At 48.5% G+C, this 25,754-nt stretch overlaps 1 protein-coding gene across 1 annotated transcript in view; it reads left to right on the top strand.

Moving 5' to 3' along the window:
- Nucleotides 1–25,754, top strand: part of patj (PATJ crumbs cell polarity complex component) — a 186,977-nt gene that overhangs the window by 121,349 nt on the left and 39,874 nt on the right. The window contains exons 30-36 of the mRNA XM_070554394.1: nt 8,424–8,620; nt 8,707–8,798; nt 12,875–12,959; nt 17,948–18,043; nt 18,136–18,225; nt 19,223–19,288; nt 20,437–20,515. Coding sequence (XP_070410495.1) covers nt 8,424–8,620; nt 8,707–8,798; nt 12,875–12,959; nt 17,948–18,043; nt 18,136–18,225; nt 19,223–19,288; nt 20,437–20,515 — 705 coding nt within the window. The remainder of the gene's footprint in view (nt 1–8,423; nt 8,621–8,706; nt 8,799–12,874; nt 12,960–17,947; nt 18,044–18,135; nt 18,226–19,222; nt 19,289–20,436; nt 20,516–25,754) is intronic.

Here is a 25,754-nt window from a genome sequence, read left to right as displayed (position 1 = left end):
TGGTTAGGCTTACAGACCTGCTGGTACTCTCATTACTTGGTTAGGGTGTAGGACCTGCTGGTACTCTGATGACTTAGTTAGGGTGTAGGACCTGCTGGTACTCTGATTACTTGGTTAGGGTGTAGGACCTGCTGGTACTCTGATGACTTAGTTAGGGTGTAGGACCTGCTGGTACTCTGATGACTTGGTTAGGGTTTAGGACCTGCTGGTACTCTGATGACTTGGTTAGGGTGTAGGACCTGCTGGTACTCTGATGACTTGGTTAGGGTTTAGGACCTGCTGGTCCTCTGATGACTTGGTTAGGGTGTAGGACCTGCTGGTACTCTGATGACTTGGTTAGGGTTTAGGACCTGCTGGTACTCTTATGACTTAGTTAGGGTGTAGGACCTGCTGGTACTCTGATTACTTGGTTAGGCTTACGGACCTGCTGGTACTCTGATTACTTGGTTAGGATTTAGGACCTGCTGGTACTCTGATGACTTGGTTAGGGTGTAGGACCTGCTGGTACTCTGATTACTTGGTTAGGCTTACGGACCTGCTGGTACTCTGATTACTTGGTTAGGGTTTAGGACCTGCTGGTACTCTGATGACTTAGTTAGGGTGTAGGACCTGCTGGTACTCTGATGACTTGGTTAGGGTGTAGGACCTGCTGGTACTCTGATGACTTGGTTAGGGTTTAGGACCTGCTGGTACTCTGATGACTTAGTTAGGGTGTAGGACCTGCTGGTACTCTGATGACTTGGTTAGGGTGTAGGACCTGCTGGTACTCTGATGACTTGGTTAGGGTTTAGGACCTGCTGGTACTCTGATGACTTGGTTAGGGTGTAGGACCTGCTGGTACTCTGATGACTTGGTTAGGGTGTAGGACCTGCTGGTACTCTGATGACTTGGTTAGGGTTTATTACCTGCTGGTACTCTGATGACTTGGTTAGGGTTTAGGACCTGCTGGTACTCTGATGACTTGGTTATGCTTTAGGACCTGCTGGTACTCTGATGACTTGGTTATGCTTTAGGACCTGCTGGTACTCTGATGACTTGGTTAGGGTTTAGGACCTGCTGGTACTCTGATGACTTGGTTAGGCTTTAGGACCTGCTGGTACTCTGATGACTTGGTTAGGGTTTAGGACCTGCTGGTACTCTGATGACTTGGTTAGGGTTTAGGACCTGCTGGTACTCTGATGACTTGGTTAGGGTTTAGGACCTGCTGGTACTCTGATGACTTGGTTAGGGTTTAGGACCTGCTGGTACTCTGATGACTTGGTTAGGCTTACGGACCTGCTGGTACTCTGATTACTTGGTTAGGGTTTAGGACCTGCTGGTACTCTGATGACTTAGTTAGGGTGTAGGACCTGCTGGTACTCTGATGACTTGGTTAGGGTGTAGGACCTGCTGGTACTCTGATGACTTGGTTAGGGTGTAGGACCTGCTGGTACTCTGATGACTTGGTTAGGGTGTAGGACCTGCTGGTACTCTGATGACTTGGTTAGGGTTTAGGACCTGCTGGTACTCTGATGACTTGGTTAGGGTTTAGGACCTGCTGGTACTCTGATGACTTGGTTAGGGTGTAGGACCTGCTGGTACTCTGATTACTTGGTTAGGGTTACGGACCTGCTGGTACTCTGATGACTTGGTTAGGGTTTAGGACCTGCTGGTACTCTGATGACTTGGTTATGCTTTAGGACCTGCTGGTACTCTGATGACTTGGTTTGGGTTTAGGACCTGCTGGTACTTTGATGACTTGGTTAGGCTTTAGGACCTGCTGGTACTCTGATGACTTGGTTAGGGTTTAGGACCTGCTGGTACTCTGATGACTTGGTTAGGGTTTAGGACCTGCTGGTACTCTGATGACTTGGTTAGGGTTTAGGACCTGCTGGTACTCTCATTACTTGGTTAGGGTTTAGGACCTGCTGGTACTCTGATGACTTGGTTAGGGTTTAGGACCTGCTGGTACTCTGATGACTTGGTTAGGGTTTAGGACCTGCTGGTACTCTGATTACTTGGTTAGGGTTTAGGACCTGCTAGTACTCTGATTACTTGGTTTGGGTTTAGGACCTGCTGGTACTCTGATTACTTAGTTAGGCTTTAGGACCTGCTGGTACTCTGATGACTTAGTTAGGCTTTAGGACCTGCTGGTACTCTGATGACTTGGTTAGGGTGTAGGACCTGCTGGTACTCTGATGACTTGGTTAGGGTTTAGGACCTGCTGGTACTCTGATTACTTGGTTAGGGTGTAGGACCTGCTGGTACTCTGATGACTTGGTTAGGGTTTAGGACCTGCCGGTACTCTGATTACTTAGTTAGGCTTTAGGACCTGCTGGTACTCTGATGACTTGGTTAGGGTGTAGGACCTGCTGGTACTCTGATGACTTGGTTAGGGTTTAGGACCTGCTGGTACTCTGATTACTTGGTTAGGGTGTAGGACCTGCTGGTACTCTGATGACTTGGTTAGGGTTTAGGACCTGCTGGTACTCTGATTACTTGGTTAGGGTGTAGGACCTGCTGGTACTCTGATGACGTGGTTAGGGTGTAGGACCTGCTGGTACTCTGATGACTTGGTTATGCTTTAGGACCTGCTGGTACTCTGATGACTTGGTTAGGGTTTAGGACCTGCTGGTACTCTGATGACTTGGTTAGGGTTTAGGACCTGCTGGTACTCTGATGACTTGGTTAGGGTTTAGGACCTGCTGGTACTCTCTTGACTTGGTTATGCTTTAGGACCTGCTGGTACTCTGATGACTTGGTTAGGGTTTCGGACCTGCTGGTACTCTGATGACTTGGTTAGGGTTTAGGACCTGCTGGTACTGTGATTACTTGGTTAGGGTGTAGGACCTGCTGGTACTCTGATGACTTGGTTAGGGTTTAGGACCTGCTGGTACTCTGATTACTTGGTTAGGGTTACGGACCTGCTGGTACTCTGATGACTTGGTTAGGGTTTAGGACCTGCTGGTACTCTGATGACTTGGTTATGCTTTAGGACCTGCTGGTACTCTGATGACTTGGTTTGGGTTTAGGACCTGCTGGTACTTTGATGACTTGGTTAGGCTTTAGGACCTGCTGGTACTCTGATGACTTGGTTAGGGTTTAGGACCTGCTGGTACTCTGATGACTTGGTTAGGGTTTAGGACCTGCTGGTACTCTGATGACTTGGTTAGGGTTTAGGACCTGCTGGTACTCTGATTACTTGGTTAGGGTTTAGGACCTGCTGGTACTCTGATGACTTGGTTAGGGTTTAGGACCTGCTGGTACTCTGATGACTTGGTTAGGGTTTAGGACCTGCTGGTACTCTGATTACTTGGTTAGGGTTTAGGACCTGCTAGTACTCTGATTACTTGGTTTGGGTTTAGGACCTGCTGGTACTCTGATTACTTAGTTAGGCTTTAGGACCTGCTGGTACTCTGATGACTTAGTTAGGCTTTAGGACCTGCTGGTACTCTGATGACTTGGTTAGGGTGTAGGACCTGCTGGTACTCTGATGACTTGGTTAGGGTTTAGGACCTGCTGGTACTCTGATTACTTGGTTAGGGTGTAGGACCTGCTGGTACTCTGATGACTTGGTTAGGGTTTAGGACCTGCCGGTACTCTGATTACTTAGTTAGGCTTTAGGACCTGCTGGTACTCTGATGACTTGGTTAGGGTGTAGGACCTGCTGGTACTCTGATGACTTGGTTAGGGTTTAGGACCTGCTGGTACTCTGATTACTTGGTTAGGGTGTAGGACCTGCTGGTACTCTGATGACTTGGTTAGGGTTTAGGACCTGCTGGTACTCTGATTACTTGGTTAGGGTGTAGGACCTGCTGGTACTCTGATGACGTGGTTAGGGTGTAGGACCTGCTGGTACTCTGATGACTTGGTTATGCTTTAGGACCTGCTGGTACTCTGATGACTTGGTTAGGGTTTAGGACCTGCTGGTACTCTGATGACTTGGTTAGGGTTTAGGACCTGCTGGTACTCTGATGACTTGGTTAGGGTTTAGGACCTGCTGGTACTCTCTTGACTTGGTTATGCTTTAGGACCTGCTGGTACTCTGATGACTTGGTTAGGGTTTAGGACCTGCTGGTACTCTGATGACTTGGTTAGGGTTTAGGACCTGCTGGTACTGTGATTACTTGGTTAGGGTGTAGGACCTGCTGGTACTCTGATGACTTGGTTAGGGTTTAGGACCTGCTGGTACTCTGATGACTTGGTTAGGGTTTAGGACCTGCTGGTACTCTGATGACCTGGTTAGGCTTACAGACCTGCTGGTACTCTCATTACTTGGTTAGGGTGTAGGACCTGCTGGTACTCTGATGACTTGGTTAGGGTTTAGGACCTGCTGGTACTCTGATGACTTGGTTAGGGTGTAGGACCTGCTGGTACTCTGATGACTTGGTTAGGGTGTAGGACCTGCTGGTACTCTGATGACTTGGTTAGGGTCTAGGACCTGCTGGTACTCTGATGACTGGGTTAGGGTTTAGGACCTGCTGGTACTCTGATTACTTGGTTAGGGTGTAGGACCTGCTGGTACTCTGATTACTTGGTTAGGGTGTAGGACCTGCTGGTACTCTGATGACTTGGTTAGGGTGTAGGACCTGCTGGTACTCTGATTACTTGGTAGGGTTTAGGACCTGCTGGTACTCTGATTACTTGGTTAGGGTTTAGGACCTGCTGGTACTCTGATGACTTGGTTAGGGTGTAGGACCTGCTGTTACTCTGATGACTTGGTTAGGGTGTAGGACCTGCTGGTACTCTGATTACTTGGTTAGGGTTTAGGACCTGCTGGTACTCTGATTACTTGGTTAGGGTGTAGGACCTGCTGGTACTCTGATTACTTGGTTAGGGTTTAGGACCTGCTGGTACTCTTGATTACTTGGTTAGGCTTACGGACCTGCTGGTACTCTGATTACTTGGTTAGGCTTACGGACCTGCTGGTACTCTGATGACTTAGTTAGGCTTTAGGACCTGCTGGTACTCTGATTACTTGGTTAGGGTTTAGGACCTGCTGGTACTCTTGATTACTTGGTTAGGCTTACGGACCTGCTGGTACTCTGATTACTTGGTTAGGCTTACGGACCTGCTTGTACTCTGATGACTTGGTTAGGGTGTAGGACCTGCTGGTACTCTGATGACTTGGTTAGGGTTTAGGACCTGCTGGTACTCTGATTACTTGGTTATGCTTTAGGACCTGCTGGTACTCTGATTACTTGGTTAGGGTTTAGGACCTGCTGGTACTCTGATTACTTGGTTAGGGTTTAGCACCTGCTGCTACTCTGATGACCTGGTTAGGTTTACAGACCTGCTGGTACTCTCATTACTTGGTTAGGGTGTAGGACCTGCTGGTACTCTGATGACTTGGTTAGGGTTTAGGACCTGCTGGTACTCTGATTACTTGGTTAGGGTTTAGGACCTGCTGGTACTCTGATTACTTGGTTAGGGTGTAGGACCTGCTGGTACTCTGATGACTTGGTTAGGGTGTAGGACCTGCTGGTACTCTGATTACTTGGTTAGGGTGTAGGACCTGCTGGTACTCTGATGACTTGGTTAAGGTGTAGGACCTGCTGGTACTCTGATTACTGGGTTAGGGTGTAGGACCTGCTGGTACTCTGATTACTGGGTTAGGGTTTAGGACCTGCTGGTACTCTGATGACTTGGTTAGGGTTTAGGACCTGCTGGTACTCTGATTACTGGGTTAGGGTGTAGGACCTGCTGGTACTCTGATTACTGGGTTAGGGTGTAGGACCTGCTGGTACTCTGATTACTGGGTTAGGGTTTAGGACCTGCTGGTACTCTGATGACTTGGTTAGGGTTTAGGACCTGCTGGTACTCTGATGACTTGGTTAAGGTGTAGGACCTGCTGGTACTCTGATTACTGGGTTAGGGTGTAGGACCTGCTGGTACTCTGATTACTGGGTTAGGGTTTAGGACCTGCTGGTACTCTGATGACTTGGTTAGGGTTTAGGACCTGCTGGTACTCTGATTACTGGGTTAGGGTGTAGGACCTGCTGGTACTCTGATTACTGGGTTAGGGTTTAGGACCTGCTGGTACTCTGATGACTTGGTTAGGCTCTTCTGCTTCATGAATCACCAGAATCGTTTATCCTGCGAGGTGTTTAGTTTGGTTATCAAGCCTGAGTAAGAATGATTGTGATTGGTGGATGTACCTAGCATGTTTCAGCTAGTACCTTTAGAGGGCGACGCCGTCCTCTGCTGCCCCCGGAGAAAAGGAAGTGATGCCACCAACAGCGGCGATCTGTGATGACGGCTAGAGATACTAGCTGAACCACGTCAGGTAAAAGCCGTGTTTTACTAAACCGTAAAAACGAACCAGAAGACGGATAATGAAGACAAACACGGAACGAAAGTACAAAATAAATGGTTGAACCATGTGTGACGATATCCCTGAGTGCTGCAGATTAGTTTCTATCGGCCTTAGTGGTGGAGCGTCCGCCCTGGGACTGGGAGGTCAGGGTTCAAACCCGGTCGGGTCAGACCAAAAACCTGAACCCTGAGACCCAATGCCTCCCTGCTTCACACTCAGCTTTAAGGGCTGGGATTGGGGGGGTTAAACCACCTAATGATTCCTGAGCACAGCCGAGTCTGCAGCTCCCCGCGGGGATGGGTCACATGTACAGATAAATGTCACCAGTGGGTAGTGTAGTGGTCTCTGGTGTTTCCATAAAACACATTTGGTTCATTTTAAAAACATTTCGTCTATGTAAAAACAGGTCCTTCTCACTCAATGGCATGGGGCCAAAGTACATGTCTGATCTCATTCCTGCATATACAGGTCCTTCTTAAAAAGTTAGCATATTGTGATAAAGTTCATTATTGTCTGTAATGTACTGATAAACATTAGACTTTCATATATATTAGATTCATTACACACAACTGAAGTAGTTCAAGCTTTTATTGTTTCTAATATTGATGATTTTGGCGTACAGCTCATAAAAACCCAAAACTCCTATCTCAAATAATTAGCATATTTCATCCGACCAATAAAAGAAAAGTGTTTTTAATATAAAAAACTCAACCTTCTAATAATTATGTTCAGTTATGCACTCGTACTTGGTCGGGAATCCTTTAGCAGAAATGACTGCTTCAGTGCGGCGTGGCATGGAGGCGATCAGCCTGTGGCACTGCTGAGGTGTTATGGAGGCCCAGGATGCTTCGATAGCGGCCTTAAGCTCATCCAGAGTGTTGGGTCTGGCGTCTCTCAACGTTCTCTTCACAATATCCCACAGAGTCTCTACGGGGTTCAGGTCAGGAGAGTTGGCAGGCCAGTTGAGCACAGTAATACCATGGTCAGTAAACCATTTAGCAGTGGTGTTGGCACTGTGAGCAGGTGCCAGGTCGTGCTGAAAAATGAAATCTTCATCTCCATAAAGCTTTTCAGCAGATGGAAGCATGAAGTGCTCCAAAATCTCCTGATAGCTAGCTGCGTTGACCCTGCCCTTGATAAAACACAGTGGACCAACACCAGCAGCTGACATGGCACCCCAGACCATCACTGACTGTGGGTACTTGACACTGGACTTCAGGCATGTTGGCATTTCCCTCTGCCCAGTCTTCCTCCAGACTCTGGCACCTTGATTACCGAATGACGTGCAAAATTAGCTTTCATCTGAAAAAAGTACTTTGGACCACTGAGCAACAGTCCAGTGCTGCTTCTCTGTAGCCCAGGTCAGGCGCTTCTGCCGCTGTTTCTGGTTCAAAAGTGGCTTGACCTGGGGAATGCGGCACCTGTAGCCCATTTCCTGCACACGCCTGTACACGGTGGCTCTGGATGTTTCTACTCCAGACTCAGTCCACTGCTTCTGCAGCTCCTCCAAGGTCTGGAATCGGTCCTTCTCCACAATCTTCCTCAGGGTCTGGTCACCTCTTCTGGTTGTGCAGCGGTTTCTGCCACACTTGTTCCTTCCCACTGACTTCCCACTGAGGTGCCTTGATACAGCACTCTGGGAACAGCCTATCCATTCAGAAATGTCTTTCTGTGTCTTACCCTCTTGCTTGAGGGTGTCAATGATGGCCTTCTGGACAGCAGTCAGGTTGGCAGTCTTACCCATGATTGTGGTTTTGAGTAATGAACAAGGCTGGGAGTTTTTAAAAGTCTCAGGAATCTTTTGCAGGTGCTTAGAGTTAATTAGTTGATTCAGATGATTAGGGTAATAGATCGTTTAGAGAACCTTTTCATGGGTCACCGGTGTTGTGCTTCAAATCGTCCACGCTCCTTCAAACTGACCCAGACTTCCTGTTCATCCATCCAGCTGCCATGACCTAAAGGTCCGGTTCTGAATGGGTTCTTTTTAGTGTTTCAGATGAAACTTTATGGGACAAAACTGTCCAGAGGTTTCATGTGGACCATGTGGTTCTGATACTGAACTGAAACCTGGTTCCTGGTACCATTTTGGATGAGTCGTGTTTAGGACTCGGCTGCCTTCTCTCCCCAGAGCGTTACTGTGAGCGGTATGGAGACCTGCAGGGGGCGCTGCTCTGCGTGGAGCTTGAGAAGGAGCGCCAGGGTTTGGGTCTTAGCCTGGCAGGGAACCGGGACCGGTCCCGCCTCAGCATCTTTGTAGTGGGGCTCCATCCTGGGGGGCCGGCGGCCCGAGACGGAAGGATCCGAGTAGGAGACGAGCTGCTGGAGGTGAGGAGGCTTTGGTCCAGATGGGAAATAAACCCAACTGGTTCAGTTGGAAATTCTGCACCAGTTAAATTCTGTTTTCCTTCCAGATCAACAACCAGATGCTTTATGGGCGGAGCCACCAGAACGCGTCAGCCATCATTAAGAGCTCCGTCTCCAGGGTGAAGCTGATCCTGCTCAGGTAGGACTGCAGGGCGTCCTAGGACCTCATCCGGCCTGGTTCTGAAGCTTTGGTAGGAATAACCTAGATGTTAGTCTGCGACCAGCTCCAAAGACTTCTGGTTGTCAAGCTGCAAGGGATTTGTGGAATATCAGGCATGTTCATGTTCCCGAGTCACAGCTTCAGGTCTGTGGTGGACCTGGACACGAGCAGACCAGAGGAACCAGTTCAGCTAAGTGAAAGTCTTGGAGCTCCTGGTCCGATGTTGCGGAGGAACCAAGGAATCTGTCTTGGATGGGATTTATCTCTGCAGCAGAAAGCTCTGTTCCACAGTTGCCATGGCAACAAACAGGATAGACCAGCCAATAAAAGGCTTCCTAGGAGTGCTGGGTCAGAGACCATGTGACCATGGTTCCAGGATCAGATCCCAGGGCCTCATTCATCACATGTTTGGTCAAATATTCCTTCCTATGAAGGGAACTTCGATCTGCGTACGAACGGTCAAAATCCTAATTCATGAAGCATGCGGTGGCCTCGTACGCACGTTCCTGCGTAATCTGCTGATGATAAACCCCACCTGTGTGTCCTCAGGTGCTCGAGTCCGTTCTCAGTCATCTACATACACAACGCCCTCATTTAACCACCGTCACGTACCGGAGTGCCAAGTTCAGTCTAAATGACCAGGAGTGAACTTTTAAAGAGCAAGTCACCCTCAGATCAACTTTTTATTGTTGATAAACTTTATAAATGAGTGTCTAATTGCTCTGTAGACATGTTCAGCCGATAACTTGTTAATCTTAGTTAAAATTTAAATATTCTGCCTAAAATTGTCAGCGACGCACCGTCGTCAGGCAAAAACTCAGCACTTCATTTGAATTTAAATCTGCCATCGCTATTGGTTAAGAGGTACACTATGATGTTAGATGGTACATTATAGAGCCCTAGGCCCTCAGGTTGGCCCGGCCCGAGGGCGGGGCTTCGGGCAGACGACTGTGTAATTACCTCGGACACGGGCCGGGCCGGGCCGGGCGCCTTTATTTTTAATGGAATTCATAAAAAAACCTGAAACACTTGAACGCAGCAGCACCTGCCTGCTTCTCACGCACCGTTAGCTCAGTTAAGGTGTGTGTGGTTTATAAACGCGTCTATAAACAAATTCTCAAACAGCTGATTGAAACATGCGCCCCTGTTCTAATGCTCCATTTTATGTCCACTTAGATGTCGGAAACATTCGTTTATCCTCATGAAAACGGCAGCGTTCTGTTTATCTGTGAATAAATTCGCTCTGCAGTTACAAACATACATCATTCACTGCTGTTTTTTTCTAACTGCAGAGCGCATTTTCAGAGCGGCAGATTAAATTTACAAATGCATTCAATTAATATAGTGTTCGTAAATTTCATCTGCCGCTGGAAAATACGCTCTGTTAGAAGAAAAGCTGCACTGATGCTGTTTTTCTGTCTTTTCTTTTTTCTTTTTTACTGCAGAACGGATAATCAGAACGCGGAGCATTCCATCACGCTAAAACTTTATGAAAGGTTAAAAGAAAAGTCGGGCTCGGGTCGGGCCGGAGAATCCTGAAAACCTCCTCGGGCCGGGTCGGACACTGGCTCAGATTTTAGGCCCGTGCAGGGCTCTGGTACATTATGATGTCACAATGCCGTGAGTGTATGTATTTGTTAGTGGCTCCGCCCTCTCGGTCTGCTAGGCAACAGCATTTGTTGTATTTTTCAAACAGGAAGTGGGAGTTGAGTAAGAATCTGGCAGGGGGTGACTTGCTCTTTAACTAGCAGCACAAACGGCGTCACACATCCTGGGCCACATCGTACCGGTCTGGTGTCCAGACCACACAGGAACTGCTCAACGACCTTGGTACCCAACGAGGGAGCTTCTCCTAGCTCCATAACATTTTCACCTCACACTAAGAGTCTGAGTGGGGGTGATTCTCTGAGGTCTTTGGCCTCCAGCGGGTGACAGATTTAACCTTGTCATCGTCTGATTTGTCTAAATTTATCAACCATAAAGTTAATAAGTAGAGGAATCACTTCCTGGTTCCTCAGTTCTCCAGCAGCCCTGATTAGATCGATGGGGTGAGCACGCACTAGGAAGCACCCTCTCCTGTGACCAAGGTCACAGTCGCTCTGCAACGCCTGTGAGTGAGATCAACGGCCTCAGAGGCTAAAGAGACCCTCCAGCTTCCTGCCGTCACCTGCAGGGTCTCCCAGTCTAGACGGGTCGTGCTCGGATCTGAACGACGAGCGCATTTACAGCAGCAAAGCTACACTAAAGCGCTGTACAAGTTACAACAGATCCACAATAAAAACCTAAAGTGAGATGAGTCACAATCTACAGTAAAAACTGTTAAGATGCTCAAGTCGACCGGCATGGAAGCCAGATCTAAAAATGCGTCTGAAGAGGGGATTTACGACGCTCTCCATCCTGTGTGGTCCTGATGTGGAGCGCTAAATGATAAATGACCCGCACTTGTGTAGCGCCTCTGAGAGTAAGGACTCCAAAGTGCTTTACACTACAGAGTATCATTCATCCATTCACACCCTGGTGGGGATGAGCTACGATGTAGCCACAGCTGCCCTGGGGCGCACTGACAGAGGCGAGGCTGCCACCGGTCCCTCCGACCACCACCAGCAGGCAAGGAGGGTTAAGTGTCTTGCCCAAGGACACAACAGCAGAATCCAGAGCCGGGATCGAACCTGCAACCTTCCGATTACTGGACAACCCGCTCTACCTGTGGAGCTGCTGCTGCCCCCATAAGTAGCTTGTACCACAGTTTGGGACCACCCACAGGGAAAGCTCTGTCGCCGCCAGTCTAAAGGCGGGATTTGGAACCGTTAAAAGAGCGTTGGACCGCATGGTTCTGGCAGGGACGTAAGCGGACAGCCGCTCAGGGATGTAAACTGGGGCCAGGCCGCTCAGGGATGTAAAAACAACAAGTGGATCCTGTCAGAGACAACGAGCCAATGGAGAGAGGCCAGAACCGGGGTTATGTGATCTACGACTTCTGTTGCCCAGAGGTCCACTCTACCGGCCTCTTGACCCGCTGGATCGTACGGGTACCTTCAACATAGAGGGTGCGTAGACTGGGCACGAATGGCGTTGGATGGTTTTATGAATGATCTGTAGCTGATCAAAGCCATTTCACCACCCAGACATCCCAGATCCCTCCGATACTCCCAGCTTCCCTTCCGTCGTCTCATTCATGCTTAGTCCTGTGTGATCACTAGTCTGGATGAGCTACAACTATCCCCATCACTCTGTCTGAGCCAATAGGACGTGTGTGTTCCCTAACCCCAACCCGGAACACAGAGTATTATTAAACCAGATATTCAGATTCATATCTGTAGGGAGTGTTATTGATTACTGTAGTTTTTTCTCAACGCCACACCATGTTTGGTCACGCTACGTCCTCGGCAGATTCCCTGGGTTTTTCCAGAAATAAATCAATCTTTATTGACAATGAGAAGGAGACGCTGGCTGCCAACGTGCAACAGAACCCAACCAGTTGTTACCGACGCGGTCGGGATAGCGGAGGAACGAGGAGCCGTGGTTCCACGTAAGGACTCGTTCTGTCTGGGAGTGCCGCCTCCTCCCAGCTATCATTTAGTCTGGTTACCGTGGCAATCGGGAGCAGAGGAGGTTCTGAGGGTTCTTGCAGGATATGGACAGAAATTGGATTCATGTGGTTTGTTTGTCGCTCCACAAAAGTTCCTACATCACAGCGTAGCTGCAGAGGATGTCCTTCAGGAGTCGGAGCCGGTACCTCCAGAGAGCACGCTGTGCCAGATCCTCCAGTAACCTGGGGTCAGATCCCCGTTGGTCGCGGGTTTTATAGATCTTAGTGCCTGGTATGTGACACGGCTGTTCCACCGCTAGATGCTGTTTGTAGTTTAGGAACATTTTCATGCTCAAGTCCAAAATGATGAATACAACACGATGTATAAACGAGTTCCTACTTGTGCAAAAGTCCGGCTGCTAAAGAAGGACCCTGGTTCTGGAGGATCTGAGACCCGCTGACAGAATTTTGGACCTCTAGATGTGTATCAGATCTTTCTGAGTCTACCTTTTCTGTGTTTCTTCAGAAACGACGATGCTGTGAACCAGATGGCTGTCCCCCCCCTGACGTCCCACCCCCCGGCTCCAACCCTGAGCCCTGTGAGCCCTGAGGTGAATATCTAACCGCTTTGATATTTCCCGCCTCACGGGAGGGAAAAACTCATCGTGCGTGCTGGCGGGGCTGAATGTTGTAGTGGCCAATCAAAGTGTGTTCCCTGCTCACCAGCATGACGTCAGCCCCGCATCAGAGCCGCTGCCCCGCGCGCCCCGGGAAACGAGAACAGCCAGCTGTTCGTGGGCAGGAGACAGAAGACGGTTATCCTATCCTATCCAGCCAGCCAGCCCCCCCCCCCCCCCCATGCAACTCATTAATTATTCGGGTTTTTACTTTAGTTTAATTACACTGTAACAGAAGTCCCAGCCTTCGTTTGCACAGGAATGAAGGAGAGTCAGGTCTACTCCCCAGCATGACCGAAGGACATTGTTAAATACCCTCACCGTACACTTTTATCTGTTAAGTCCTTTAAACGCAGCATCACAGCTGGCCAAAGCCAGGGGCCAACCCTTTGTTTACTCTTCTGTTTAGGTGGAATTAAACTAAAATTCAACGGTGTCACAAGTCTCTTTCTGGAGTATGTCTCTTACTCGATGGCACCATCTAGTGGCCGACAAGCACATCACACAAATCATTTCTCCTGCTTGTTTAAGATGGCGACTTCACGTTTTTACAAACGTGCTTCTGTAGCGACAAACAGCTAAAACACGTAGTTTACGAGTGTTATTATCATGTCATGTTCTCATATATTTATGTTTTAGAGACTTTCTTGTCCGTGAAAGTTCATCAGCTCTGCATCCGCCGAGGTTTTCCTTACATCTGAGCATCTAAGCGGTAACGCTGGTCCATCGAGGGCCGCTATCCAGCATATTTTAGTTTCCATCCTGCTGAAACACACCTGGTTTTAATCAGCAGGTGATTGACAGGCTTCTGCAGAGCCTGATGAGCTGCTGAGCAGGTGAATCAGACGTGTTGGAGCAGAGACGTGCAGGATGCCAATAACTTTAACTCGGTGACATAAGTGTTGCTTTTTAGAGTTTTCTGGGGTGCTGATTTTATTTTGCTACCAACACAGCTGAAAGAAACGTTGTTCTTGAGATAAACTCTTCATTTTGGGAACATCGTTTTTAAGCAAATCACTATAAAAAGGCCCAGGGTTCAGAGGCGAAGGATGCGGGTCTATCGGACCTTTTCTGTGTTCTCTCTGAGATATCCGTGTCACCGGCTACACACCACACCTCAGCTGTTCTCAAAAAGGTACCTGGGTGGTCACCTGCATCAGTTTTTATAGAACGCATGAATAAGTCTGACAACCAGCTGTGCGGATTCACTTTTAAATCACTTCTACTGCAAAACTCTTGAAGTCCTCGACACCGTTGCACCAAAAAGGTCAAACTCACCTGTAGCAAACACGAAGCTCCATGGAGGTTCACCACATCAGTTACAGATTAGAGAAGAGAACGCAGCAAAGCTCAGCGTCGCCTACCGGATGACTACGAGGCCTCAGACTGCAGCTGCACACTTACAACTCCAGTCATCCGTGGTCATATTAGCCCGTGTTCTGTTAGCTACTAGTGAGAGGCTAACTAGTCTCCCACACTGTTAAACCCTGGTTTCATTTCCCAAACGAAGTCTAATGAGTTAGCCTCCTTTTTCAACCAGAAGATGGTAAACATCAGACCATCCATCACAGCCAGACCACAGCTGCAGCCACACAGCTACAGTCTGACTAGAACAGCAGCTCTCGGCGTGATCAGAGCTAAACCGCTGGAGAACATAGTTAAGGTTCTGCTCACCCACCTGCTGCCTGGACAACCTGCCAACTCACTTCTTCTAAAAGCGTTTAGCTGCTTAGAAGCTGCTGGAGTGAGACTGTTAACTGTTCCTTAATATCAGGTATGTTCCTCCATCAGTGAAACTGCTGCTGCTGAGCTCTTCTAGAGAGAAGGAAACTAGATCCTCAGTGATGAAGAACTACAGACCATCTCTAACCTCCTTGCATGGAACATGACAGAAGAAGCTGCTCTGATCCAGCTGAACAGCTTTTAGAGACGAGCTGCTAGATGGTCTCCAGTCAGGCTGTAGACAACACCACAGCACTGATGACAGTATTACATGATGTTGGTCTACATCCAGGTTCAGGTAGAACATCTGTCCTGATGATGCTCCATCTCACTGCAGCTGTTGATACCGTGGACCACAACATCCTTCTGATAGGTTCATAACCTGGGTGGGACCTTCAGGTACAGCCCATAGTTGCTTCTGATCTTATCTACAAGACAGGGTTGTGCTGTTTCTGCTGGTGATCACAAACCAGAGCTGATCACCATGACATGTGGGGTCCCCCAAGGCTCAGTTCTTGGACCACTACATGCTCCCCCTGGTCAGGTCATAGACAATAACACCGTCACCTATCATAGCTATGCAGATGACACCTAGATCTACCTAGCTCCATCACCTATTGACTGTGGTCCCCTAGACTCACTCAGTCAGTGTTTGGAGCAACTTAAGGACCGATGCAGTCAAACCTCCTGCAGTTAAACGACGACTGAAGTTATTGTGTTCGGGAGTCAGAAGGACAGGATGGAGGTTACCGCTCAGCTCGGCTCCAGAGGAACGAAGACAAAGACCCGGGTTAGATGTCTTGGTGTCATAACTGATGCAGACCTGAGCTTCACTGGCCACATTAAGGCTAGAACCAGATCAGCGTTTTGTCTTCTGCATCAAACAACACGACTCAGAGGTCTCACGTCCAGACGAGACCTAGAGAAACTCATTCATGTGTTCATCTCCAGCAGGCTGGACTACTGCAATGGTCTCCTAACTGGTCTTCCCACAAAAGCTGTAAAACAACTGCAGCTTGTTCAGAACGCTGCTGCTAGAGTCTTAACAAGAACCAGGAGAACCGAACCCATCACTCCTGTTCTTAGATCTCTACACTGGTTACCAGTAAACCACAGGATCCATTTCAGAGTGCTGCTACCGGGCCTTCCCCACTAGCATCGGCTCCACGCTGCCCAGATAGCCCCAGTTGGCCCGGTTGATTCCACACATCCTTGCTGAAGATTGCAAAGAATGCAGTGATAGAGATTCTCTCCTCCGGGTTAATCAGCGTGAGAACGCCGGAGGAGGGCTGAAAACTGTCCGGTTGCACCTTTAATAAAGGCAGCCGGTGCTAACGTGAACACACACATGTGTGTGTGTGTGTGTGTGCGTGCGTGCGTGTGTGTGTGTGTGTGTGTGTGTGTGTGTGTGTGTGTGCGTGCGTGCGTGCGTGCGTGCGTGTGTGTGTGTGTGTGTGTGTGTGTGTGCGTGCGTGCGTGCGTGCGTGCGTGTGTGTGTGTGCTCGAGTCTATATCCAGACCATGCGGAGCCGATGCTAGTGGGAAAGGATCGTACTAGTTTATAAACCACTCAGTGGCATGGGGCCAGAGTACATGTGGGATCTCCTTCAGGAGTCTACGCCCAGCGGGGCTCTGGGTCAGCTGGTAGAACCGGATCAGAACCAAACCGGGTGAAGCTGCTTTTAGCTACTATGCTGCTCACAGATGGGATCAGCTTCCTCGTGACCTCAGATGGGCCCCGGCTCTAGAAACTTTCATGTATTCATCAGCCTTTGAATGAATGAATGAATGTTTCTTATGCTGCGCTGTAACTGCTCACCCTTAACGTTGTCTTTTATCGACTCCTACGCCTAGTTTGTCTTCCTACACGAGTCCCAAACGGAGGTCATAATTCTCAGCCCTGAGGAGGTGATGAGGTTGATCTTGATGCCATGACACAAACAAGAAGAATGTGGTCACTTATTTAGGGGTGAAAACTGAGGCACAAACATGTTTTAGTAATCTGAGACGGCTGTCCGAGATAAAGCCTCTCCTGTCCAGAGTGCATGAGGAAGCAGTACACGCTGTAATCGTGTCCCGCACCGACTCCTGGATGCGTTGATGCTAGACTGAGTCGGGCTACGACTGCACGACTCCAGCTCATCCAAAACTGTGCTGTGAGACTGGTGCCCGGGACCAGAAGGAGAGACCACATCACACCAGTGCTGGCTTCTCTGCACTGGCTCCCGGTGATTTATTGGGCCAGATTTAAGCTCCTCCATGTGTTCAGGGTGCTGCAGGGGAGAGCTCCCCCACATCTTGCTGAACTGCTGCAGCGGCGTGTCCCCACTCGGGTCCTTGGCTCTGCTGAGCGGGAGTTGCTGTAAGTCCCCCGCTCTAAACTCAGACCGGGCCTTCTCCGTAGCGGCTCCTCCACCCTGGAATGAGCTCCTCTGCAGTGAATCTAGCTCCTTCTCTACAGCAGTTAGCTTCCCCCAACAGCATTGACCCTGGCTTTTGTAATTTTACCTCTTGTACTTTATGGTTTTTAATTATTTTTACTTGTACTTTTCTATTTATTTATTTGTTATCAGTTTACTCTCATCTGTCTGTTGTTGTTATCCTTGCTTTATGTGCAGCCCAGCACCTTGGGCCTCCGGTCAGGTGGTGGTAGGTGCTATGTAAATAAATCTGATTGGTTGAATTTGATCTGTTTGGTTTGTTTTTAAATCTGCTGTTCACCTTGGTTTTGATGTTTAGTCTTCCTGCTGTTGCTGCTTGTGGAAAGCACACCGGGTGGTTGTGTGTATGAAATGAGCTGAACGAAGAAAGCAGCCAGCAACACAGTGAGGGGCGGAGTTAATGAAACACATCCTGTTTTTGGTTCCACCTGCACAACTGTGGGCCGTATGTGAGAAAGGAGGTTCTGCTGCGCCTCGATGAAACCAGACGAAGACCAAAGCTAGAATCCGAAGTCGAACTCCGTCTCAAACCTGAAGCCCAGATTTGACTCTGATGCCTCGAGAGCTGCAGGTTACGATTCTGATAGGCGTGCTAATTACGTCCACTAAATGAGCGTTGTTATTCAAGCCAAGCTAGCACCAAAATAGTCAACTTTTAAAGGAAATACGAAGTCTAAGAACGTCTTTACTTGTTTTAAACACCATCCCCGTTTCAGATGCACTAATGTGTGTGTGTGTGTGTGTGTGTGCATGTTACAGTGTGCGTCTGCTCCCACTCCATGTGAGGTCTCCACTCCCTCCTGTGGACCCCACCCCACCAACAGTCTGAAGCCCCGCCCCCTTTTGGATGCTCTGGTCAGTGTGCTGCTTAAACTGACCCCAGAGCTGTGTCTCTGCTTTAGGACCACCACAGTGAGCAGTGAACTGATCTGTGATCTGTTGACCAGGAGGAGACGACGAGTGATGACGGGAATGAAGGCACCAGAACCAGGGATGACCCCGACCAGTACCTCTTGGAGACTGATGTGCTTAGAAAGGTCTGACACTCAGCAAGGCCCCAGCTTCAGTCATTAGAGTGATGTACTCATGCACAGCACACCCGTTTCAGTATCATGTATACGTTTCTACTCAGAGCGTGTCCCTTTAGGTGTCTCCACAGCCTGTCTTCTGCGTCCTCTACCCTCACACCAACTAACGTCATGTCCTCTTTCCTCTCAGTCTCCTGCCTGGTGGCTCCAACTTCAGCATGGTTCTGCCCATGCCGTCATTGTCTCTCCTCTGGACATGTCCAAACCTTCTCAGTCTGTCCTCCTACTTTTATCTCCTAAACACTAACACCAGCTGTCCCTCTATGGGCTCATTCCTGGGGGGTATTCCATGAAGCTTGTTTGGAACATTGAGACCTTCGTGATAATTTCCTGCTTAACATAGTGGTGGATTTAATCCTCTCCAAGTCAAGCGGGGCTCACACGCGTATATCTATCTATACACACACACACACATATATATATATATATATGTGTGTGTGTGTGTGTGTGTGTGTGTGTGTGTGTGTCTGTGTGTGTGTATGTGTGTGTGTGAGTCATGGAGGATGGCTGCTTATACTGAGCCAGGATTCTCTGGAGGTTTCTTCCTGTTAAAAGGGAGTTTTCCTCTCCACTGTCGCTGCATGCTTGCTTAGTATGAGGATTGCTGTAAAGACTCTGACACTAGTCAGTGACTCGATGCGACCTGCTGGGTTCCTTATATAGGAAACTTGTTACTGATTGGCTTAATGACCTGACCTGTAGTGTTTACTGTGTGCAGGTCCTTGAGACGACTCCTGACTTGGCGCTTTATTAATAAACTTGAATTGAATTGAACAGGCGAGTCAGAGATGATCTGAGACTCAGAAGAAGTTTGCTCAGCATGAGTGTCGTGTCTCATGATGAGGATGGAACACAGTCCTCTCAGTAGTCGTTATTTAGGCATTTCAGAGGTTCTGCTGACTGAGCCGGGTCATGATGACTTCTACGTGACTGTTTCCTCTTGCAGAGGCTAAAAGCTGAAGAGTCTCCAGAAAGTGAGCAGCGGGCTCCACAGGCACCACTGGAGGTTCAGGTAAGGACCAAAGCTCATTCATGTGTTTTTGTTTCGAGCTCTGGGTTCTGTTGAGTCCTGTCTGGTTCTCTTTTGTACGTTCGTTCTATCCATCTTTTGTTCTTTTCTTTCATAGTTTACTATATATATATATATATATATATATATATATATATATATACATATATATTATATATTGTTATGTACCTGACACGTTTCAGCTAGTAGCTCTAGCCATCATCAGAGATGGCCGGTGGCGTCACTTCCTTTTACCCGCGGGCAGCAGAGGGCGACGTCGTCCTCTGCTGCCCGCCTGACCTCCTGGCTGATGACACGGTCTGATGCGTGACCAAACATGAATCCTCCATCATGTCTGTTCAAGGAAAACTACCAACAGTAGAAAAGAAAACAGAACCAGAAACACAAAGACCAGAACCCAAACCAGCAATGACCCCTCCACATATCAAAGGCATAACAGAAAAATATGATACCAACACGCCTACTAGAGCACACGACAGTCAGGTAGAGTGTGTAGCGTACCAGAGGACAAGTATTTCATCAGAAGTGACCAGAAGGTAACTTTTTACCTCCTGCTGTCAGCTGGAGGGTCTCAGACTAGACGGCTCGTGCTCGGTTCTGAAGTACGAGTTCTGTTGCCCAGAGGTCCGCTCTCCCGGCAGTATCCATCCTGACCTCTTGACCCCCTGGATCAGCAGGGGGGCATTTAACACAAATGGCATGGGAGGGTTTTATTAGTAATGTCTAGCTTACAGGAAAACTGATGTCACCACTCGGACATCACAAGATCTCTCAGATGCGTTTCTTCCTGGTTGCTGTCCGGCTGTGAAGCCAACAGAGTTATGAGTGCAGGTGACCGCTCAGATACTTGTCAAAGACATCAGCTGTTGCAGACCGCTGCACCAGAGAAACCACACGACGGACTGGGACGGTACACGGGTCAGAATCACAGGACCACCAACAGATGATGGAGTATTCACGTTGGATCACGCATGGGACCGTGTCATCAGCGGGCAGTAGAGCGACATGGCCCTCGGCTGCCCGTGGGTACCAGGAAGCGACGCCACCAGCACCGGCGAGCTCTGATGACGGCTGGAGACACGAGCTGAAACGTGTCAGGTAAAAGCTGACCTGCTCGAGTCTGTGTGCAGTCCTGCAGGTCTGACAGCAGCTCCAGTAAACCAGCAGCAGCTTCTCCGATTGGTCCTGATGCTCTCGCCGCTAACGCAGGTCAGTCACAGGTCGCTACCACACGACTCCAGTCATTCACTAGATAACTTTAGACTTGACTTGAAAAAACCTTCAAACACTTGGACTTGAATTGGACTTGTACACCAGTGACTCGGACTCGGACTTGACTTGATCCTTTTTACTTGAAAATACTTGATATTTCCTCCATATGTAGCCGGGTTTCAGCGCTCTGGAGGCGGGCGTTGCAGATTAGCTACGTTAAACCCGCTTGCTTCCTCCACACACGGATCTGTGAGCATTTTAACTCACAAGTTCCCCTGAAGGACGTAGTCGCTCGTCCTTTTGTCAACACTTATCTATCAAAACCTGAGCCAGACTGATGTCCCAGCCAGCTTGTTAAACCACTACTAGGGTGGATTTTCATATGGATTACTTAAAGGTTGAGGCATGACAGTGTGGTTTCCTGGCAGTAGGGGGCAGCACATACCTTTCAGGTACGTTACGGTAAACGTTAGCTGTCGAGTAGACGGCGTGCGACCTCGGCGTGTCTCCTCAGTTTTCTGGTGGGGACTGGTCAGTATCTGCTCGGGGTCGTGCGCCTGCCGATTACTTCAAACTATGGCAATACCATTCGGCCAAAATTAATTCCATCGCTTTTTTGATTCTGTTCTTTCACGTTGGTTTTGGAGAGAGTTTAGCAGTTTTGTTGTTGAGCTAAATGTTTTTGAACGTGTTAACGTAACTTCCGTAAGTCGTACATCCAGCCAGTCATCTAGTGCAGGGGTGGGGAACCTTTTTCTCTTGAAGGGCCGTTACATTTTCTTAACAGCTCTCTGAGGGCCACGTGATGATGAACACATACCAAGTGTTACACCCCTTCAGTGGGCTCAGCTAGGAAGATGAGGAGAGGGGAAATGTAAAATGGACGAGTCTAACGTCAGGTCACCCTAAAGGGGGGAAAAGGCTTGACAAAGCAAAACCAACTCAAAGTGTCCTTGTTTTCAAAGGTTTATTAAAAGGGGCTGGAAAGTCCAAAAGGAGGGGGCAAAACCCTCACCTAGAAATTAACCAAGGCGTGTCCAAAGGACAAACCAAACTAAGATTAACTATTTAACTGAGAACGTCCACACTGAAAACCCTAAAATAACTCTCCTTTGTTAAAAGGGGACTGGAAATCAAGAAAGGGCAAAACCCCCACCGAGTAATTAACTAAGGTTAGTCTAAAAGTACCAACTAACTCAAATTGTCCCAAACACCAAAATCCTACCTACTCTCTCTCTAGAAGGAAGCAAAACTGCAGAAGGTTTAGACGGAGCCAAAACCCACAAGGGAAGAGAACACCAGTTGCTGCTGCAACCCACAAACGATTTCTCTCCCCGATGAGCTCCAGCTGACGAGGTGAAAAGTCCCAGCTGGCTGTGACTGCTGCTCTGGTGCTGTCCATGGTCCTGGAGGAAAGTTGCTTCCCAAGGGGCAGCTGTCCAAGGTGCTGCACTGCTGAACAGGAAAACGGGGAACGCTGCACGCCACTGGGCTCCAAACCGGCGGCGGCCGTAACACCAAGTGATGCAATAGAAAGAAGTATAAAGTCTAAAACTACTGTGTTCTGAGCCTGGGAATTGCTGGCTTGTTGCACATCAGACTCGCCTAACGAGATGGCTGGAACTGTTTTTCTTTGGAGAGGCGTTTGATGTCAGCGGTAGGGTTGAACATGCTGTTCGAAGCCGGTTTTCCAAGTTTGGGTCAGTCGGTCTTGAGCGGAAGCGACTCTTTGCAAGAGTCAGTTTTGAGAAGAACTGTTCACATTTGAATGTTGTTGCTAATAGAGATGCAAACTTCAGGGCATGTCTCCTCCGGCTGGGAAAGTCCTCTGCACACACGTGCAGTTTGTAAAGTCCAGCAGAGAGAGGTTGTTGTACTTAGCTGTGAGCTCAGCGTTATTCTGCATTTGGAGGTTGTCTGGCGCACGTTAAACGGCGTAGCTAAGATGTCTAGTTCCTTTTGAATATTTTTCACATCTTGAAACCTGCTGTCGGATGCCTGGAGGAGTTTTGCACACTCAACGGCATATTCAGCTGTAACATCAGCTTTTGCTCTTGCAGGGTTGGAACGTGCACGGTTTCCCTTTTCCAGTGGTCCTTGCCAGAGCTTTAACTTCATTTCAAATGAGTTGGCATTTGAAAGCAGAGAGCTGATGAGCTGGTTGGGACCTTGCAGCTTGATGTTTAGCTCTGACAGGTGCTTGGTGATGTCCACTTTAAAGGCCAGGTCGCTGAGAGACTTGTCATCACTGAGCTCCACGGTTTCCACTTCATCTCCATGAAATGTCTGACTTCTTCCTGCAGTGCATGAAACCGTACCAGCATATCTGCACAGCTCAGCCAGCGCACCTCACAGTGATAAACAAGATGTTCTAGCTCTGACTCAAGCTCGCAGAGGAGCTCTTACAAACGGGCGGTTGCTCAGCCCTCTGCTTTTGATGACGTTTATGGCCGACACAACGGTTCTCATTGCGTTGTTTCGGGGAATGTGCACAAAGACTCTTGATGTATGATACAGTGGCAAACAAGTAAATCACTTGCATCCAGACCCAAACGGCTCATTTCTTTTGTTACTAATGCAGTCAGTCCTTTCTGACCGCCAACCGTTTCAGGCGCTCCATCAGTGGCGATCCCGCTCAGTGTGATGTCATCAGCAGTCCCAGGACCCCAAGCCCAGGAGTATTCTCAATGTCAAGGCGCCTGGCCTCGCAGGGCCATGTCTTCAATATAAATGTAGAACGAGCCTTTTACTTGTTAAATTGTGTATGTACTGGTTAGATAAAATATGTAAGCGAGTTACTACCTGCTATCCACCGAAGCTGCAGCTACTAAGCAGCTAGCCAACCATACGTAACTTCTTTGGATATTAAAACACATTTTAGATATCAGCCCGGTAGCTGTTATTCGTTGACTTATATTTAAACTGGAGGTTTGCCCCCGAAGTAGCCGTCGGCTCCTGATCCACCATCCCTTTGAAAATAATGCAGTGCATTCTGGGAAATTTTTGACCAAGGCTAGGCCACAAGACACCTCCCATGCATAGGGAGCCTAATGGCGCTTACGGTCGGGGTTCGGTGGGGCTGGATGGCATGAGTTCGGTCTCGAACGGGCGGTGTAGTGTTCACATATAAACCCGAAGGACTTCTCAGGAACGCGGAAATCCCCAAGCCTGTGGGCGGGGTTTAATACGAGCGGGAAAGTCCGAGGTGTCCTCCGTTATAAGGTAAACAAAGGCGGACATGAGCTGTGTTACTTTTGGAGACTCTGAACCACATTAACCCTAACCCTAACCACACACACTGAGTTCTCCCCTGAGAAGCTGTCTGCTCGCCGGGGCAATAGCTCTGATGTGGAGAACAGGCGCATGCGCGCGCACACACACACACACACACACACAGAGCTATTCTCTTCTCCCGTTCCCACACTGATCGGCAGCTCCAGAGCAGCAGCTCCGTGCTACAGACAGTTTACCCAACAGCATCCAGCATGAAAATGAATCGCATTTGCAGGGAAACCCCCACTGGCTCATTCTTCTCGCAGATCGGAGGCGGTAGGCGTAATTTCAGCCGGCCAATCAGTCCGTAGTGTCGTCTTGGTCCCAGTCTCACCGCTGGGGAAGGTCTGAGAAAAAGAGTCGCCTGGGCACCGAAAACACAAATCTGACCTGTGTGTGAAACCAAATTCCGGTGCCGTCCGGTACCTTTTGGGGGCGTGCAGACACTAATGTGTAAGCGCCATATGTCACACCCATCTGCTTCTGCACCACGGGTCCCTGGAAGATCAAAATAAGGAATGCAAGTCAACGGGCCTAAAAATGCTATTTTCTAATTCTGCTTGTTTTGTGCCGTGGATTTCACATATGATGTCCGTGAATTTTAAAGAAGCTTTTTTGATATCAAGAACACGCTTATGTTCAAACAGGGGGAATCGCTATTTTAGGTTTTGTGTGAAAATAAGTCCAGGACTACAAATGCGCTTCAAAAAATTGACGTCATTGAACCAGACACGGAGAACCTCAGGGAAAAAGGCTGTAAGTTCAGCAAACTTCCCACAGGAGGAAAGAAGCACCATAAATCTTGACATGTGGTAGGTAGCAGCTACGCTAGTGGGGAGGAGCTTATATGGTGACATCATATATGCGACGTGCCGATGTAGTTGTGCTAATTACGAACTTTTCCAAGCTGATGAATCTCAAAAGTACGTGACTGGCGTGGTTGAAACACCATCATTACTTTTCATATAAACTGCAGTACATCATATGTGTGATCCAGGGTCTAAGGCAAAGCCGGTTGGTAAAGAGCCTTTTTAGCCCCGTTGACCTGCATTCATTTTTTCGTACTTCTGAGGACCCATGAGCCGACCGGAAAGGGAGGAGACTTAGGCTCCCTGTACTTACTCAGCTAGCTAAACGGGTACCAGACAGAGAACATACGCCTCGGTAGAACATGAACACTGGAACACGCCTTGGCGGTTCCTGATGACGTACCTCCTAGGCAAGTGGGGCGTGGCCAAGACATCAAGGCAAGGTTTGTTGGCATTGAGAAAGACCCCAGCTCACGTAGAAGAGAACATGGCAGCTAAATGGCGTACCCCAGAGCCCGCCTTGAACCCTGTGGACATCATTTATGCATTTTCAACAACATTTTGATGGATTTTTCCAGAGATTGATGATTAAAGCTATACATCGTCACTTTATTAGTGCCAACGGTACTAATTTAGATGGTAAATGACCCGCACTTGTATAATTCTTTCAGAGTCAGAGGACTCCAAAGCTTTACACTACAGTATACCATTCACCCATTCACACACTGGTGGGGATGAGCTACAATGTAGCCACAGCTGCCCTGGGGCGCAATGACAGAGGCGAGGCTGCCACCGGTCCCTCCGACCACCACCAGCAGGCTAGGTGGGTTAAGTGTCTTGCCCAAGGGCACAACAGCAGAATAATCTATCCAGAGACGGAATTCAACCTGCAACCTTTCGATTACTGGACAACCTGTTGAGCTTCTGCTGCCCCCAATGAAATCATGTATCATATATTGTGCCTATAGTTGTCCTGGACAGTGTAAAACAGCGTGACTCGGGCCCTTTAAAGGAAGACGGTTCTAGTTAGCTAGCTAGTCCAGAACTACGTTTGTAGTTCTAGGTCCAGTTCCACGCGTGTTGGGATGAATACAGATTTCAAAACAGTACATGGTCTATGTTTACACTGAACTTATTGTTTAAAAATGATTTGA

Source organism: Nothobranchius furzeri, chromosome 8, assembly GCF_043380555.1.
Source record: "Nothobranchius furzeri strain GRZ-AD chromosome 8, NfurGRZ-RIMD1, whole genome shotgun sequence".
Classification (NCBI taxonomy): Eukaryota; Metazoa; Chordata; class Actinopteri; order Cyprinodontiformes; family Nothobranchiidae; genus Nothobranchius; species Nothobranchius furzeri.
The sequence above is the reverse complement of the archived record's forward strand: the minus strand, read 5'-3'. Positions and strand labels throughout refer to the sequence as shown.